Consider the following 20,458-nt stretch of genomic DNA (forward strand, 5'->3'; position numbering starts at 1 on the left):
TTCATGATAAATTAATGTAGTTTATAATAAAACTGGGGCCCCCCTGGCACCATCTCGTGGCCCGGACCCCAGTTTGAGAACCACTGATAGGAAACCAAAACATTTGTTATTTTCGACAAGGTATTTGTTCAAGAGTTCAATTTAGCAAGTAGTCAGACCATTACAAAAACTGAAACCGGAAGTAAAGGTCGGACCAGACGTGTATCGCGTCACTGCATGTAGGTCAGATGAAATGGTCTATATAAATGTGAAGGTGTACATCACCTTTTCATCTCCCCCCCATTTCAAAATGGCTGCACAAGGTAAGGGGTTAAAGAGCATCTTGTGCTTTTTTATAGGCAAGCGTTTGGGGAGGAGTTAATACTAATTCAATTTGAAAAGTGACATAGAAATAGAACAAAATTGTTAAGTTTTCCTATTCATTTTACAGCATACAATTGGCGTTTATATCATAGATTTTGTTTTTAATTTTTAGATCACACTATAGACAATTTCATCATACGCACGTGCGTTGTCGCGGTTAAGCGTCTGGTCAGAACTTTACTTCCGGTTTCAGTTTTTTTGTTTAATGGTCTGACTAGCTGCTAAACTGAACTCTTGAACAAATACCTCATTGAAAATAACAAATGTTTTGGTTTCCTAGGTAATCTACGTGTTGTTTATTTTGCTTGTTATATATATAAACTACTTTAAAAGGACTTTGTTCTTATTTATTCTTAGCAGAGTTTTCCGGAAGTTACTTGATGACCACGAAAGCCGCTTGTTGCTGCATGAAAACGTCTATACATAAACTCCTTTTTAAACCACTGAATGTCTCACACAACTACTATTTACGAAGGGCTGAAGTTGAAATACAGCAAACTTTGAGATCCAATAATGCAAAAACTCATGAAATATTAAGATATATTCCTGTATCGCATAACTCAAGCTTTTGAATGTCTGGTACTAATGCATGAACATACATGTGTAAAGGCTCTTAAAGTCTTGTGTGTTTTCGTGTGTTTAGTGGGCAGAGCATTGTGTTAACAGTCCAAAGGTCATGGCTTCAATTTCCAAGGAACACATATATTTATCAAAAATGTGTATGTATGTACTGCATGCACTAAATGCAATTTCTAACTCTGATGTGAATTTTTACTGGATGCACCCAAATATAATGTTAACATTTCAGCAGTTGCTTCAAAAGAAAAAAGATATAGCATTTGGTTTACCTCCATCATTGATCCATGCAGCAGATCTTACCCATCACCAATGTGATCTGGGGCTATCAGTACACACATCTCTCATCTTTAGTTTCTCACAGAACTGCTGGAGCCCAGCCAGATGAGTTCTCCAGCGACATGATGATACCCATATCGAGTTTGTCCTCTGATGCTTTGCTAATAGCATTGACATCGGGGTGAGAAGTGGACTGCGAATAAAGAATGAGTCCTGGCAGGAGATGGACCATGAATTACTCAATTTGGGATAAAAGTCTTACCTCAAATGTACTTTAGGATACTTTAATAAAATAGAGTGAAATTTTATGATACTCGATATATGCATGAATAGCCAGACTCTTCCTGCACAATACTGTGCAATAGCCACGCTTTTCCTGCAGATTATACAATGTAAAATTAATAATCAAATTGTGCATCTTGCTAGTAGAACACAACAAATCATTTAGGATTAAGATCAAGATGCCAAAATATTATAGCATTATTATAATTTAATGATATCAAAACATCCTAAAAAGAATAATATATATATATATAGGTATTTATATACAGTACACATAATACAGTATATATAATAGATAGAGCCCCAAAAACAGATGTCACTTATAATAATAATAATAATAATAATAATAATAATAATTGCATTCTAAATATATGCATATGAATCAGAATCAGAATAGTGTTTTTAAAATGTCTGTACTTCTGCAAGTGTTTTATGACAATCTTTTTGGTGATCTTTCAGTTTACTCTGCAAAACTGTTAGATAATTAAAAAAAAAAAATTTAAATGTACTTTTTTGTATTTTTAATGTTTATTCTATTCAGAATTATTGTATGTTATACTTTTTAACAATTTGTTATTTTATCCTCTGCATATTTCGTCTTCTTAGATTCAACTTTGTGTTGCTTTATTTGTTGCTATGCTTTGTACATTTGCACTTTTGTTGTTAACTTTATATAACGTATTTTACTGTTTTCATGTGTAATAATCTGATGCATATTTACTCAACAGGTGGGGCTTTAATGATGTGTAATACAGCAACAACCACAGGATTGTGCACGTCTGAATCTGACAGACAGGCGAATCTGATTGGCTTCGTGTCCGGCTGACGTCAAAACTTTCCAATGTAGCGGAAGCCGAAAGTTTTTTTCAGTTGTAAAATGATCTCTCGTGCGTGTGGATATGCAGTGCGCGATGTGTGAAAGACAAAATGATCGCAGGCAATTAATACGGTGAGCCCGAGCCGTTAGAGAGCATCCGAGACATATTTACTGACTTTTCCCTCTCAATTGGATTACATATTGTAGCGCGTGAGAATGTGGGAACAGGAGGAATTCGAGAAGCATTGGAAAAACGAGTTTCCCGAAGGCGAGGTGCCCGTGATGAACCTCAGCTCGGTGGAGGACATAGAGACAGAGCTGGAGAAATGCAAAGCCAACCTGAAGAAGTTACAGCAGGCGCTGTCTGAGGAAAAGTTCAAGGTGATCTACCTGCAGGCCACCATCGCTCAGAAAAAGAAAAGTTACGACCATAGATGGGTTAACAATCCGGAGGACGAGAGTTTAGAGAGGGGCAACACTAGTATAACAACCCCCGAAAGTAAATGCGTCGATGAGGTGCTTAAAGGCAGTAAGACAGGTAAGCCCATTCTCGTACCCCCTCGCAAAAAGCCCGGCGATGTCCAAGAAGAACATACATCGGATCGTGACGTAACTCAGCCGGACGGTAAACTCGTTGGCGAGCGACGGGACAGCGACAGCGACCACGACTACGAAGACGAGGCACTAAACGAAAACTTCTTGCAAAGAAATATAGTTAATCCCAAAAGCAAAGTCCAGGATATTCGTCGGGGGAACCCCTTGATCCGTATAAATCGAGATTTGGACTCTGATGATGGGAGAATGTCTCCCTCACTGCCGCTTCGCGGCTTTCACGGCTCCGGACGCAGCACACCTGACAGGCGCAGTGATGGATACTTGAGCTCCGACCATGAAGACTCTTCTTCCGTAGGTAGGACACACTTTTAACTTTCAATAACCCACACAGCTGTTGTTGTGTTGCAATGTTACTTTCAGCAGGAATGTGAGCTGATACCGGTTGTCATTTAGGCCTATCAGATCGGCAGGTATGCTTGTGACAGTATTCCGCGGTTATTGCTTAATGACTTTTCATTACTGGATTTTCCCGATATGACTCTTGTTTCATGCAGTACCTTTGTTAGTGACATTTTTTCAGGTTCCCCTATGTAGGCTATGTGCGTCAGTAGCATGTGACACTCTGTGTTTTGGACTTTTTAGCTTCTTGGCATGCCTCATTATTTCAAACCAAGTGACATTTTTATTACAACCCTAAAACAGAAAAAGTTGGGACACAGTAGAAATTGTGAGTAAAAAAGGAATAGAATAATTTACAAACCTCATAAACTTATATTTTATTCACAGTAGAATATAGATAACATATCAAATGTTGAAAGTAAGATATTTTGAAATGTCATGCCAAATATTGGCTCATTTTGGATTTCATGAGAGCTACACGTTCCAAAAAAAGTTGGGACAGGTAGCAATAAGAGGCCAGAAAATTTAAATGTACATATGAAGAGTTTGGTTCCAAAACGCCATAAACGCCATTTTTGAAAAAAATGAGTTACTGCCAAAATCAGTATTATATCAGGTCAGTAGTTAAAAGTAAATTATTAATTTTACGCAAAATCCAATATCCGCCGTGTTATTCTGTCATCTTTTCTCCCTTTTTTCCCAAAATGCGATAAACGCCACTCCCCCTTTTTTACAGAACCCAATAAATCCATTTCTGATATTACAGCCCACCAGTCACGCAATGTAAGCAAACAATGGCGGACGCGCTGAGTACACGGAGTCCTAGTTTTCCTCATCTACTTTGTACTTCGTGATCAACAAACAAAACAAAATAATACTTTAATTGCATCGCTAAACCTGTGATGGTTTTCTATGACGGGAAAGAAACGTAAGCCATCAGCATCTAATAATTTCCCTGAGAGACACTTCGGGAGACGGGTGCTTCTCCCGACAGCATCAAGCTTCTCATGCTAACACATTGACCCCAGAGGATCTTATGAAAAACTTTCCATAATTTTACTCAAAGTCAACGAAAATCGAGCAGGACCAAAAACATTTTACAGCTGATCGCCGTGAAAGACGTTAAGCGACGACGTAACCGCAATGACAGTGATCTTAATATGACAAAGTAAGTGTTTTGATTAATGCCATTAATGTTTATATTTTTAATTAGTGTGTACAACTAGTCAACTAAACGAATATAACATGGCAAAGATGAATGCACATTTATATAGGCTATTGATTCAATAGATTTATAGCATTTTGAATAAAAACTTGTCATGGATTTATTGCATTTTGTGGAAAAAATAATCAGTTTTTATAATAAATCTTTGAAAATCAACTTATGGATTTGAATTTTTTATGTTTTTATAACCTAAAGATGCTATGTGAAAGTTTGTAACAGAAAATAGTTGTTTTCATCTTGTCACTTTCTTGGTATAGAAAACACGTTTTTACCAAAATTTGTCAAAATGGATTTATTGCGTTTTGGAACCAAACTCTTCATATAAGGAACAGTTGAAAGACCAATTTGCAACTTATTAGGTCAATAAAAAGAGCCTCTCAGAGTGGCAGTGTCTCTTAGAGCTCAAGATGGGCAGAGAATCACCAATTCCCCCAATGCTGCAGCGAAAAATAGTTTTCTGAGTTTCTCAGAGAAAAATTGCAAAGAGATTGAAGTTATCATCATCTACAGTGCATAATATCATCCAAAGATTCAGAGAATCTGGAACAATCTCTGTGCGTAAGGGTCAAGGCTGAAAAACCATACTGGATTCCCGTGATCTCCGGGGCTCTTAGATGGCACTGCATCACATACAGGAATGCTACTGTAATGGAAATCACAACATGGGCTCAGGAATACTTCCAGAAAACATTGTCAGTGAACACAATCCACCGTGTCATTCGCAGTTGCCAGCTAAAACTCTATAGGTCAAAAAAGAAGCCATATCTAAACATGATCCAGAAGCACAGGCGTTTTCTCTGGGCAAGGCTCATTTAAAATGGACTTTGGCAAAGTGAAAAACTGTTCTGTGGTCCAACGAATCAAAATTTGAAGTTCTTTTTGAAAAACTGGGATGCCATTTCATCCGGACTAAAGAGGACAATGACAACCCAAGTTGTTATTAGCACTCATTTCAGAAGCCTGCATCTCTGATGGTTTGGGATTGCATGAGTGTGTGTGGCATCGGCAGCTTACACATCTGGAAAGGCACCATCAATGCTGAAAGGTTTATCTAAGTTCTAGATACATATGATCCCATTCAGATGTCGTCTCTTTCAGGGAAGACCTTGCATTTTCCAACATGACAATGCCAGACCACATACTGCATCAATTACAACATCAAGACTGCGTAGAAGAAGGATCTGAGTACTGAAATGGCCAGCCTGCAGTCCGGATCTTTCCCCCACAGAAAACAGTCAGCGCATCATAAAGAGGAAGATGCGACAAAGAAGACCTAAGACAGTTGAGCAACTAGAAGTCTGTATTAGACAAGAATAGGACAACATTCCTATTCCTAAACATTGGTCCTCCTCCAGCTGTTCCTTATATGTGCATTTGGCTTTTCTGGCCTCTTGTTGCTGCCTGTCCCAACTTTTTTTTGGAATGTGTAGCTCTCATGAAATCCAAAATGAGCCAATATTTGGCATGACATTTCAAAATATCTTACTTTCAACATTTGATACGTTATCTATATTCTACTGTGAATAAAATATAAGTTTATGAGATTTGTAAATTATTCCATTCCTTTTTTACTCACAATTTCTACTGTGTCCCAACTTTTTCTGTTTTGGGGTTGTAAGTGTAGGCTATTCACAAAATGTTTTGACATGATGTTTTTTAGGTTTAATGTGTTTTAAATCCAACCTTTTCACTTTTCCGGCTGTCAAATCTAATAATAAAATGCTCATAATGGGATAAACTACTAATAGGTCACATGATCCTGGTACCTGATTTTATACATCTAGTAAAATATCCTAGGGAGCAGCTGGTTAAAAGAAATTGCAATTTTTGTGAAAAACAGTTAATTTTGAGATAATATCTTGCAGATGTCACTTATTTAGGGCCCTATAATTTCCGCGATCACGGAATCGCGGACGGAATCGCGGAATTGGCTAATTAACACGGAATCTAGTATTAACGCGGAATTTTGCGGAATTTTACATATTTTGAATAAAATTATGTTTTTGTGTGGGAGACGAACGTATGTCTGGGGGAAATGCAGAATGGGGGAAGTAAATCTGGGCGACACGCCCCCTCCCGTTGTTTCAGACCCCATCCAAAACACTGAAACCATGGCGAAGCGGCTCTCCGCGACTCTGCTTTCGTCAGCGAAAAAATTAAGAAATTCGACGCTAAGCACTTAGTTCCGAGCAGGTCTCACATGGCTTTTATGTGACCGGAGAACTGTTATTTTGGAAGTTTTGTCAACACTCTGTTCACGGTGAGCGCAAAGATACATGCACTCTCTTATCCACGTCTGTCTCACTGTACCTCTCTCACGTGCACGCGCTCACGCATCTGTCCGAAGTGCGAACACAAATCCTCATGTATTTGTTCAGTTTTATGCATTTCAAGCGAGCTGAGGCAAACTAACTATCCCTCGCTTTTAAAATATAATCATCTGCATCATGGCGCCGCTCTCTTTCGCTCGCACGTGCAAAGAGCTGCGTGCTCATGCTGTCCTAAGTCAGATCACTATCCTGTGTATGTTTGTAAAGTTATATGCATTTCAAGCGATTGTGTATAAAATATGGATCGCTGGATTGATGTGTTTAAGGCACTTCTGAAGGCACCACTGCTTTGACACCTTGTTACAGCCTCCTGCAACAACACTAAACAATGCATTGAATTGAGTTGTGTGTGCGTGTGTATGTGCGTGTGTAAATGCATCTTTTATAGTCATTAAGTAATCCTGTTATCCAGTTTTTCCCCAAATCATTTACATTTTAATCATTAACATTAAAGGCACACTCTTTTTATGACTAAAATAAAAGTAAAGGGTAAAAAATATAATTGCCAAAAATTAAAACGGATAAAACGGAATTTGCAAAAATTAAAACGGAGAAAACGGAATTTGGGAAAAAATAAAACGGATTTATAGGGCCCTACTTGTTTTAACTTATTCCACTTTTTTGATAAAAAATCTCATACTTTTCTCACTCTTCATCCAAGATGTTGATCTCTTTCTTTGTTCAGTCGAGAAGAAATTAAGTTTTTTTGAGAAAAACATTCCAGGATTGTGGACTTTTGTGGACTAGTGGACCTCAACAGTTTACATTTTCAATTAGTGATAGACCGATATCACTAGCAGATGCCGATATATCGGCTGGTGTTTGGAATCTTTTTAGTCGGCCAGTAAGTTTCTCTATTACTTAAATTTGTTGTTTGTAATGAAAAGACACCCTGTGTCTCTCAGACAGTAAAATAGGGGTGCACCGATAAATGCCGATATACACTAATAATACATGGCTGAACTTGCACAGCCGATATTATTCACAGCTATTTTATGTACTACGGCTTTTGATTAGTAAGTCATTATTGATCTGAAATCACAGTTAGTTTGACTCGTTTATAACATGCATTTAAAAAGGCAACACTCGTCAAAAATCATACATATTCTTTATTATCATGAAAATACCTGAAAAAGGTTAAAGAACAGTAATATAAATATATCCTTAAGCCATTTCCTGGAGCTGTGTGTATGGTTCTTTGTCTGCAGCGCATATTGAGTTTCTGCACAAGGGTGCCCTCTGGCTTTTGGATATAGTGGCATTTCACTGTAATTTATTGAAAAGCATAGCAAGCATCATCGGCCGATATATCAGTGCACCCCTACAGTAAAATGACCAGTCATTGTTATGTTGTGTCACACTTATTCAAACTGTATCGTGAGATGTCAGATTTATATATTTATAAATGTTATGCAAAACATTGATGTATTTCCCCAATTTTATGTGTTTTTTTTTACAGTAATTACATTTGTGTTATATCGGCATCATATCAGCCATACAGCTGTCTTAATATTGGCATCGGCCTTACCCCTCCCATATCGGCGACCAATAGTTTCAATGCAGCTTCAAAGGGCTCGAAACAATTCCAACCAAGGCATTAAGGGTCTTCTTTAGTGAAATGATCGTCATTTTCACAAAAATATGTACTTTTAAACCACAACATCTTGTTTTGCACTAGCCTTGTGACGCGCCAGCATGACTTTACATATTACAAAATCACGTCGAAAGGTCACACATGACGTATGCGAAACTACCACTCCAGTGTTTACAAGTGAGGAGATCGACGTTGTTGTATGTGGAATGAATCAAACTTATTAATATCAAATGGCCCGCAAGTGCGCGTTTCACATGTAACGTGACCTTTCGACTAGGGATGTAACGATTAATTGTGTGTCCCATTAAAAATGCCTGTCTGAAATCAATTCTGAATCGCAAGGGTGCGATTGTGTGTTTCATGCACAGCTTGTGTGTGTGTACTACGGCATTTGGTCGGTAGGAAGTCCTTATCAATCTAAAATCATTATGAGTCGGAGTCGTTTATAACGTGCATTTAAAAAAGCAACACTCGTTAAACAAAATCCTGAAATAAATACCTGAAACAATTTGAAGAACAGCGATATAAATATTCCTGTAGGCATTTCCCGGAATAGTGTTCGTAATACTACTTCTTCTGTGGCACAAAGGAATTTTCTGCACGAGAGCGCCTCCTGGCTTTGGGATGTACCGGGATTTCACCGTAATTCATTAAAATTCATTCACTGAGAAAATGCGCATTTGCATGGTTAATCGTTACACCCCTACTTTCGACGTGATTACGTAATACATATGTTTTCTTTAAAACATTGTTCTGCTATTTGACATATAGTGCCTTCATAGCACATGTGACCTTTTAATCTGATTTAATCTACGTAATACATAAGGTTGCGCTGACGCATCACACTGCTGGTTTGCATTATGCATTTCAAAATTCTTTGTGTTTTCTTTAAAACATTGTTCTGCTATTTCACATATAGTGTCTTCATAACACATTTTACATTATTTAGAAATTGAAAGGTCTTACAGTAAGTATTGTGACTCTGAATGGATTCTGCCAACAAACCGGTATTTCTGAATGGCCTGAGACTGGGATTAAACAGATTTGAAGTGAAATTATTCAATGAATGTATAACACGTGAGGAGATAGAGGACTATTCGGACGTTTTTGTATATGGAATGAAACGAATTAATATCAAATGGTCCCCATGTGTGCGTTTCACATGTAACATGTGATCTTTCGATGTGATTGCATAATACATGAGGCATCACACTGCTGGTGCTAGACGAGAAGTTGTGGTTTAAAAGTACTTTTTTTTGCAATAATAATGATCGCTAGATAAGACCTTATGCCTCAGTTGGAATTGTTTAGAGCCCTTTGAAGCTGCATTGAAGCGGCAGTTTTAAACTGCATTGAAACTGTAAACTGTTCAGGTCCACTTAAGTCCACTATATGCAGAAAAATTCTGGAATGTTTTCCTCAAAAAAAAAAATTATTTTTATTTTTGGCAGAGCGATAAGAACATGTACAAATGATCAAGATGGCAAAAGCATCAAGTAGGTTTATCACCACATAGTGACCCTGGACTAAAAATGCCCAAAAGTTGTAGAAGTGTTTATAAACGTAGTATCTTTAGCACCACAATCACAGTCCTTTGAGCTGCGGATACCTTAAGACTGAATTAACAGATGCATGTGATGTCAACATTATTCCAGATTCAAGTCTACGAAGTTTACATAGAGACGACAAGGCGTTGTTTTCAAAAACTTGCACTTTGAAACCCATCATTGAAAGTTTGCGTTTTTCCTAAAATGCCTCATGTAAGCAAACAGCCAAACCACATACTTTCCAATAAACGTTTGAAATTCTGTGGTGTAAACTGCCCCTTACTATCTCAAAATATAAACACCAACACAAGGTATCTTTGCAGATTTGATGGAATGACGGACACAATTAAATATTTGATAAATGATTTTCATAGTCATATGAAACCCCCATAATGCCCCTGTAGAAGGAAAAGAAAGAGTAAAAGTGCTTGTTTTTGACCTGTAAAAAACTTATGTTTAACTTTTATGCTGATCAAAGGCCAAATTTCCCCACCCCAACATTGCATATGCAGTTTTTGTTGAAGCAATAAACACGCATTTTAAACTTCATTGGCCAGTTACGGGTTTGATCAGTGGCTCGCACATGGGCTTCTTAACACGGCAATAAAATGCTTTGGCATTTACAGGTTAGACCACAATACATAACATGGATTACGGAGGCTCAACAGTAATTTGACATGACATGGCTGATTTTTTTTATTTAAATGCTTTTTGCATTTTTCTCTATCCTGAGAAGCCTTGATTGAATACACGTGGTCATGGAGTTATTGGCTGCAGTTATTTATTTATGTCTCTGGTGTCCATGATCCCATTGCAAAAAACCTGGCTTCAAGTTGTTGAGATCCACTGATTTTGATCATTTGTGCATTCATAAGTGCTTTGATATTATGTTTTGTTTCCACACTTTTTCCAGTGACGTTAGGTGAATGGTTTTCCAATGCTAAAACATTCCCATGTCTGTTTATTGTAGCTGTCATTAGAATCATCTGGTGCGTCAGTGATGTTTTCTCAGATGGACAATGTTTTTTGTGGCAATTTTGGTGAGCTGATTTGATCTGACATTCTTAATTTGGGATAATCAGGGATTGGGAAACATCTGGGCTCTGGAGAGGAAGTGTGGGTATGTGTGCAAAAGGGAGTGATTTGTAGATAAATGGTCAGGGATAGTTAGTATACACAGTGTTATGGTCATCACCATTTACCATTGCTAGAGAAATGGAACATTTTAATTATACAGATGTTTTCGATTTAACATTAAAATCATTTTACTGCCGATTATTACTGGAAAATTTAGGTGCACCTATATTAAATTTATCCACGATATATCCAGACTGATATCTGCCTATGCCGATATTGATAGTTTGATGGTTATATTAAATTGCATTAAAAAGGACATTTAAAAAGACTTTTTTAAGATGTCAAATTAATCTTTTGTGTTCCCAGAGTACATATGTAAAGTTCCAGTTTAAAATACCATATAGACAATAGTCTGCCCCTCAGACACCGGGATATAGTGGGGCATGTCCAATATGGCAGAGCAGGCCTTGGATTGGAAGCAGCAACACCCATGTGGCAAAAGGCTACTCCAAGTGAGTGGCGGCACATGGTGGTGGAGGAGGTGCGCCACCAGGAGGAAGCAACCAGGTGTGCCAAGGCTGTCTCCCAAGTCCACCATGGTTGTTGGATGTTGTGGGATGGCGTGGAGAGGAGGAAAATCACATGGAGTGAGATGTGGGGCATGGAGGCTAATAGGATAAGTTTCATCATCAGAGCCACCTATGATGTCCTGCCATCCCCAACCAAACTACATCTTTGGTATTGAGAGGACCCAGCTTGTCCCCTGTGTGCAGCCCCAGCAACCCTCAAACACATCTTGGTGGGATGTAAAACCAGCCTAACTCAAGGAAGGTACACCTGGCGCCACAACCAAGTACTGAGGTGCTTGGCGGCCAAACTTGAGAACAAGAGGGTAACCACCAATACCATGCCTCTAAATGCCCAGACTGCCATTCCACGGAGAATAACTTTCATGTGGGAAGGGGAGAAACAGTGGACTAAGCCTTCACTCCCAAACTCTGGCCCCCTGAACGCAGCCTGAAATGCGGGTAGACCTTAATCAGAGGCTCACCTTCCCACCCGAAATATCAACAACCAACCTGCGCCCAGACCTTGTCCTCTGGTCCAAGTCCTGCTGGCGTGTCTTCATTGTTGAAATGACTGTCCCATGGGAGGATGCCATCGATGAGGCATTCGAACGGAAGAGGCTGCGATATGCCAACTTAGCAGCTGAAGCAGAGGGGCGGAACTGGAATGTGAAGGTGTGGCCAGTGGAGGTGGGGTGCAGAGGTTTTGTAGCCAGCTCTACCACAAGGCTCTTGAAGGAAGTAGGGATCAGAGGGCAGTCCCAACGGAGGGCAGTCAAAGAACTTGCCACTGCAGCGGAACGGAGCAGCCACTGGCTGTGGCTGAAACGTAGGGACGCAACATGGACTGCCAAATGATCGCTTGGTACCACCATCGTGCGACTCACACCCGGGTCTGATCAACCCGTGGTGGGCCAACCCCGGCAGAGGGTGTCTTGTGATAAGTGGCCGAAACACCCAATGAGGTCGGGCACACAACTGAAGATGTGTCGCACTGGTGGCACCATGAGTTCTGAGAAAACTCCACCCAAGATGACATCAATTTTGTGCTGAAAGTTAGGGATTTTAACAACCAGTCCTAGTAAGAATCATGTTAAAATTAGGGATGCTCCGATCGTAATCGGCCGATAACGGCATTAAGTGACGCGATCGGCACTCAGAAAATTTGCCGATCTCATGAGCCGATCTTTCTGTTTACTTTTGTCATCATAGCGTTCCTTATGCGGCTGCAATAAGAGACCATTTTACACAGTGCGAGCATTTTGTAACCCGTTGCTCATGTGTGACGTGCACATTTGGATTTCTCTCTATGCCTTTACAGAGATATGCGTATTTTCTATGAGGACGCGCTCTGGTCCTCAGCGCTATGCGTCTTCACATCCCTATCAAACAGCGTATACAACACATATCCATTGCGGACAATTGCATCCTGATGCCGAAAGTTTATTACTTGCATTCGTTTTAAAGTTTTGAAGGTTTAAACTTCCATTTTCTTCACAGCTGCTCTTGCGGACACCCGCCGCACGCATACAAAGCAGCCAGTCATCAGTGCATGTGAAGAGAACGATCTCTCCCACGTCTTAAAGCGACAGTATCCTAATTCATCTCTCAATAAAATTACTCTCTGCTCATCAGTGAAGAACTGTTGTACTTCATACGAATGCGTGTTTATTTAATTCATAGAGTAAAGACTGTGAAGTGTTTTATTTTCATTTTAACAGACATAAACCTTTTTAAAGGCATATTACATTTCTCTTTGCAAGAAGAAATATTTGTTGTGCTTATTTATTTGATTCTCTATTAAAACAATAATATACCTAATTTATAGTTAGTTTCATTTCTATAAATGGTGCAATCTCTGCTAGATTATATATAAAAGATTCCCATTCCACTGCCATTCTGTGATCGGCAGATCATGATCTTGGTAGTCTATGATCAGCCCCAAAAATGCTGATCGGAGCATCTCTAGTTAAAATTGTCACTTTGTAGGTGTGAGCAAAAGTGTAAATGAGCTGATTTCTGCACTAATGGCAGTTCAGTGGTCGGATATAGCAGATTAAGGGGCCCAAAGCAGCACTGGGGACCCAATTATAGCACTTAAACATGGAAAAAGTCAGATTTTCATGCTATGTCCCCTTTAACTAAATTCTGACGATTACATTTTCTGAATATTATTCATTCATATAATGACCATTAATATTAAACATTAAACTAGTGATGTTTCTTTACATTTTCAATACACATTTTTCAAATCATTGCATTTTCTGTTTTCTTTTGATTAAAGGAGCATTTCACCCGTGGAAACATTAATCTTTATTAAAAGTGGATCAATTTTGTAGTCGAAATGTAACATAAATTTCGAATTTGGTGCCTATTTGACAGAGAAAAGGAGTGTTTGTAGTCTAACCCCCTCTACAAAGATATTGGACTTCCTTCTTTCAATGATGCAAAATGATGATTGCACGACCATTCAAAAACAAGACTGGGTTTCTAACTTTACACAGCTTAATGCAAATGGGTGAAGTGTCCCTTTAAAAGGATATATCACCCAAGACTATCAGCCATTTTTTAACTATTTGCTGAAAGCGATTATTTTCCAATATATCGTGCATTGCTACCAGTAATTCACCCATATATCGATTGCCAGTATTCTTTGGCTGTTTTTATCATTTATAAACCTTAGAAAAATTATCATGATCTGTTGTGTTGTGTAGCCTATACATTCATTCTGCTTTTTAGGTTAGCCAGGCACATTACCTTTCTTTTCGACCTTTCTTTTCGAGTCTTTGGTTCAGGAGGATGTAGGATGTAAGACATGCCTGTCTTGTGTTTGACCTGAAAAGTTTAGTTTATAGCAGTCATTCCAGTTCTAAAGCGTTTTCTGACTCCCTCTTAAGTTTCATAAGCTATAGTTTTATACTAACCACTCAATTCATCATCTGTGTGATATACCTTAGACTAAAAGATCTTTGTGTTTTTCTTTTTTATTCGATTTTTAGGAGTTTATCTTCTACTCTAGCGTCTTTGCTGTAGCTGGCCTTGCTTGTTTGCTCTTGCTATGCATACAATCTTGTGTTAGATATAATGTTAAATGTAAAGTGTGGCTGATTATAACTTTTAAAATGAATGTCTTTATGTGAGTCCTTGATGCAGTTGGGGACTAAAATTACCCTCAACCGCTCTGTCCCATTGGGTTTTCAAGTCTTTATGACCTAATTGTCATCTTTTTGTCTCTGTGGATGATGTGGATTTAAACAGCCTTATCTTAAAAAAAAACTTTACAATGCATTCTTATACTATTTGTAGTCAGAAAGCTTAATCTACAATGACCAAAAAGTGTCTCAAGCTGTCATTGGGCGAGTAACCTTTAAAACGGTCCCAAGTACCATTTTGTTACAGATATGCATTTGATACCAATATATGTACTTTCAGGTACTGAAATGCACTCTTTGGTACCTCCGATGTACTATTATGAACTCTAGGGACAAAAAGACCCAGTGGCAGCTAGTTGCAACCATTTTTTGACCATTTTTCTGACAGTGTAGCCTCAGAGTTTAATGAAATAAGTAGTGATGCACCGATGTATCGGCCACCGATATTCATCGGCCGATTTTTGATGAATTTGAAACCATCGGCATATCGGCAATAGCACGAGAAAGGTCGATACCGATTGTTTATTAATTAACTGCTTAAAGAAATCCATTATATGTAAAAAAAAAAATGAGTTAATGTTGTTAATAAAATAAATGCTGAATAGCAAAAACCACCTTTGAAGGTTGTCATGCTGTCTTATTATATTTGTTTTAGCTTAATTTGTGCCTCTCTTATTATGTTGGTCAGTTGAATGTTAATTAGATCCAATCCATGTTAAGTAAAAATAATTTGATGCAGAAATAAACTAGCTAATAGACCAACTGTATAGTATTGTATACAAGTGTTTAATATCGGCATCGGTATCGGCCAGAAGTTGTCTGTTTAAATCGGAATCGGTATCGGGCCAAAAAATCCTATCGGTGCATCCCTAGAAATAAGATTCATTTGTAATAACTTAGACATACACATTAGAATGTACCAGATACAGTTTATATCCGTGTAATGTCTGACTCAGTTCTAAACTATTACAACGTGATCTGACTGATGACATCAGCTCCTCAACATTAGTCAAAAGCTTCCATGTACAGCTGTTTGTGCTGTATTATGTTGGATTATAAACAGGATCAAATCTTCTCGGTCTTTTGGTGAGCTGACCACTTGCTTTATGGTAACCACTGGTGTCCATTTGGCACACATGCAGCTTTTGGCTCGTATTTTTCAATATTTTTAGTTCTGTTGAAATTATTGCATTATGTATTTCAAAATGTTTTTCTAAAACACTGTGCTGCTATTTCACATATTGTGCCTACATACAACATTTTACATTATTTAAAATTAAAAGGTTCTATAACACGCAGAGACATGCACACATAAACGAAATTGCGAGAAAGCCAGTTGAAGTGTTTACATGTAGGGATGGGCGATAATTTGCATGCGACTGTCATTGCGCATCTTGTCGGTGAATCGGTTCCGTGATTAGAAGTAAATCGCCATCAGCTGCTTTCAGATGGAGCGGCATTTAATATACAAAGCAAATCCGTACTTCACTGACAAGCTGGACCATATCGCATATATATCGGTGTCGATACATACTCAATAATTAATATGACATTTCCCCAACATGCAAATTATCGCCCATCCCTATTTACATGGCACGCGAAATCGGGGTAACGAGCAATTAACGACCTTTGCAGATCGTTTTTTGCTTACGCCGTTTATGGGCTTTCCCCGATATAAGAAAATGTTTTTTTATGCATTTACATGACCCCACATGTTATCAGTCTATTAAGCATAATTGTCGTAAGACTGTGCATGTAAACGCCCTCATTTAACCGAATGCGCATTTGTGCATACAGAAAACGGTTAACTTTAGCGCCTGTTTGGAGTTAAATTGTTTAATATCACTTTAGTGTTAACATTTGCAAGCCTTTGAAACACGTGAAAATTATAAACTTTATAAAATTTGTGTATTAATCCACGAATTGCAGGCGAGCTAAACCGTGGGTCGTGATCCGTACGAATCACGGATCAACTGCAATCCGGTACATCCCTAGTTTCAAATATTTGGTGTTTTAGAACCGATGACAATGAGAAGTAAGAATCCTTGGGTTCAGAGGATTTGGAAGAAATACTGTAGGTTACTATGCATGAGTTGAATGGAATTGTGTAACGGAAAGACATGATACAATACATGCTTTAGTTGCAGTCTGAATAAATCCACATGCTTTTCCCCTTTTATACATTCCTTGTATTGCCTGTTGGGGCGTGTTCCAGCAGAGCTAGTTGGGGGACAGAATACTACCAAGACTGTGCAAATACTTGCATCTTTGTGTGTCAACTTTAAACAAGCTAAAGCAATAACCTTATAAAATGTCATGTAAACGCTTTTTTCTAATTAGCTTGTTGCTAAATCTGGCTAGCAGACTTGGCTAATGCGATTGTGTCTAGACTTCATCCAGTGTGTACTCCACAGCTGGATTCGAAGTAGTGCTCATGCTTCCAGATAGTTACTATTTGACGAAGAAGTATGCAGATGAAATGCAGTTTGACCCGCTGAAATATTCATTAGACGTGTGTTGAAATGTTGCATTTAGATGCAGATAGTTTTGCATGTATTGCTCTGACATACAGATAACGTGGACATGATGGAGATGTAGTTCATGCACTTGCTCATGGGGTTGCAGGTTTAAGTCTTGTCTGTATCATATCCTGTTACTCCGCTCTTCATCTGTCTCCACTGGCTATCGATTGAAGCCTGTGTTAGGTACATAAGTCACTACTGCTCACTTACAGAACTTTCACTGGCACTGCACCGGCATACTTTCACACTTTTCTGCATTCCTACTCCTCATCCAGAACGTTGCGTTCATGAAGGAGCGACGCCTTGCTTTACCTTTACAAAAGGGCTCATTACGCTTCCCATCATTTTCCTTCACTACTCCCTGCTGGTGGAGTGATCTTCTTATAGGAGTCCAATCAGCCACATCTCTTGCTACATTAAAAAAACAACTAAAATAGGGCCCTATAAAATCCGTTTTATTTTTTCCCAAATTCCGTTTTATTTTTTCCCAAATTCCGTTTTCTCCGTTTTAATTTTTGCAAATTCCGTTTTATCCGTTTTAATTTTTGGCAATTATATTTTTTACCCTTTACTTTTATTTTAGTCATAAAAAGAGTGTGCCTTTTAATGTTAATGATTAAAATGTAAATGATTTGGGGGAAAAACTGGATAACAGGATTACTTAATGACTATAAAAGATGCATTTACACACGCACATATACACGCGCGCGCACGCACAACTCAATTCAATGCATTGTGTTTTTTAGTGTTGTTGCAGGAGGCTACAACAAGGTGTCAACGCAGTGGTGCCTTCAGAAGTGCCTTAAACACATCAATCCAGCGGAACGCGATCCATATTTTATACACAATCGCTTGAAATGCATATAACTTTACAAACATACACAGGATAGTGATCTGACTTAGGACAGCATGAGCATGCAGCTCTTTTCACGTGCGAGCGAAAGAGAGACAGAGAGCGGCGCCATGATGTAGATGATTATATTTTAAATGCGAGGGATAGTTAGTTTGCCTCAGCTCGCTTGAAATGCATAAAACTGAACAAATACATGAGGATTTGTGTTCGCACTTTGGACAGATGCGTGAGCGCGTGCACATGAGAGAGGTACAGTGAGACAGACATGGATGAGAGAGTGCATGTATCTTTGCGCTCACCGTGAACAGAGTGTTGACTAAACTTCCAAACTAACAGTTCTCCGGTCACATAAAAGTCATGTGAGACCTGCTCGGAACTAAGTGCTTAGCGTCGAATTTCTTAATTTTTTCGCTGACGAAAGCTGAGTCGTGGAGAGCCGCTTCGCCATGGTTTCAGTGTTTTGGAGGAGGTCTGAAACGACGGGAGGGGGCGTGTCGCCTAGATTTACTTCCCCCGGTCTGCATTTCCCCCAGACATACGTTCGTCTCCCACACAAAAACATAATTTTATTCAAAATATGTAAAATTCCGCGAAATTCCGCGTTTATACTAGATTCCGTGTTAATTAGCCAATTCCGCGATTCCGTCCGCGATTCCGTGATCGCGGAAATTATAGGGCCCTACTAAAACTAATTTTTTCCAAAAATACTCAACAAATTGATACTGACTGCAGTCATACCTTTTCTATCTTTAAAAAAATAAGGTTTGGGTATCCCTAAGCACTTCTTGATATTATTGCCTCTCTATGACAAATCGCTTGATTGTTTCCTTATCTTTGTAAGTCGCTTTGGATTAGGGCTGTCACAATGCTTAAATAATTGTCTCATCAAAATTGTTTGACCTCATTGCCATGATTTCAGATCACCGCAATGATTGCACATCTCTTTCAAAAACACAAGGGGGAACTGCAGAGCCTGTATAAACGAGACCGCATCAGATGGCGCTCCTTAACTGACAGTGTAACACATACATGATTGCAAAGCCGTTCAATACTGTGGGGAAAAACAGCATTTAAAGAAATGCTGCAAAACTTTTATAAGCAGTATAAACTGCCAGGTAAAACATACATTCCAAAACAGCAATTTCATATTTAGGGAAGTAAAAGATGCTATTCTTAAGGATCTGTAAGGTTTTTTTTCTTTTTTTTGCAGCCACTACAGACATAAGACAAAAGATTTAATTTAAATAATCACAACAAGAAAATTATTTAATGAACAAATAAAAAAATATGAGAATTAAATGTCCAAGCAATAAAATGGCAATTCATCGTCATAACCGTCTAAAGAATTTATTAGACAATTAACCGTCAGGGAAATTTCATAATTGTGACAGCCCTACTTTGGATTAAAGCGTCTGCTAAATGTAAATGTATCATTAGCGCCCCTCTTCGTATAGATTCTTGTGTGCTCTTTAACCGTCCTGTCTTTTAAAAAATAAAAGCCTGTAAATTAAATTAAATAACTAAATAAAAGTCTGATTGCTGTGGGTGTGTGGACCCTTACTGATCACTAAATAACATGTTTAGGAACATGTTTTGAGCTTTTTGATTAAGACATAAAAAGAACATCCGCCTTATAATTTAATTGCTGTTGTCATGGTGATCAGGCTGTAATAAGTGTATTACCATAAAGAAGAGGATGTTGAACCTTTTCTGACTCCATTGATGAAATGGGTAGTGGGCAGAATAGGAAGTTGTTAAAAAGGTACAAACTGCTTTGTAGGGGTGCATGCGTGCACCATTTATACATGTTGTGTTTGAAGCGGTGTGAAACAACAGTTTGCAAGATTACCACATTAGCAAACAAACCTAAGTTTACAGATCTTTACCAGTCATCTGAGCTGCAGACACCCCTTGCTCGAGGCCAGCGCAGCACCAGTTAGTAATCCAACTCCTGTCTGGTTGTGATAAGCATCCAGGAAACATGTCCCGCTGAAATCCGAGGCTACTTTATTGATGTAGAACATGAATTCTTTGAACCTGTAATGGCTAGGTTCACTGCTTTGTTCGTCTATGGTGATTACCGCAGTTTACGACGCCAACTGTACTATAAACTACAGAGTATGGTATTTTGGTGGATGTTGTCTTTACCAGCTATCTTTAGTTATTAAAGAGCACCTATTTCATTGCCAAAAAACAACTTTATTTTGTGTATTTGGTATAATACAATGTGTTCTTGTGGATTATGGTTAAAATACACATTATTTTCCTCATACCGTACATTTTTGTAGCTCCAGATTTCACTCTTTTCTGAAACGCACAGA

General features: G+C 38.5%; 1 protein-coding gene across 1 annotated transcript in view; it reads left to right on the forward strand.

The window, feature by feature from the left end:
* The first annotated feature begins 2,360 nt into the window (after positions 1-2,360).
* abr (ABR activator of RhoGEF and GTPase) overlaps positions 2,361-20,458 on the forward strand; it is a 193,612-nt gene continuing 175,514 nt past the window's right edge. Inside the window, exon 1 of the mRNA XM_073860676.1 lies at positions 2,361-3,227. Within this exon, the coding sequence (XP_073716777.1) occupies positions 2,534-3,227 (694 nt within the window). The 5' untranslated portion in view covers positions 2,361-2,533. The remainder of the gene's footprint in view (positions 3,228-20,458) is intronic.

Source organism: Misgurnus anguillicaudatus, chromosome 22, assembly GCF_027580225.2.
Source record: "Misgurnus anguillicaudatus chromosome 22, ASM2758022v2, whole genome shotgun sequence".
Classification (NCBI taxonomy): Eukaryota; Metazoa; Chordata; class Actinopteri; order Cypriniformes; family Cobitidae; genus Misgurnus; species Misgurnus anguillicaudatus.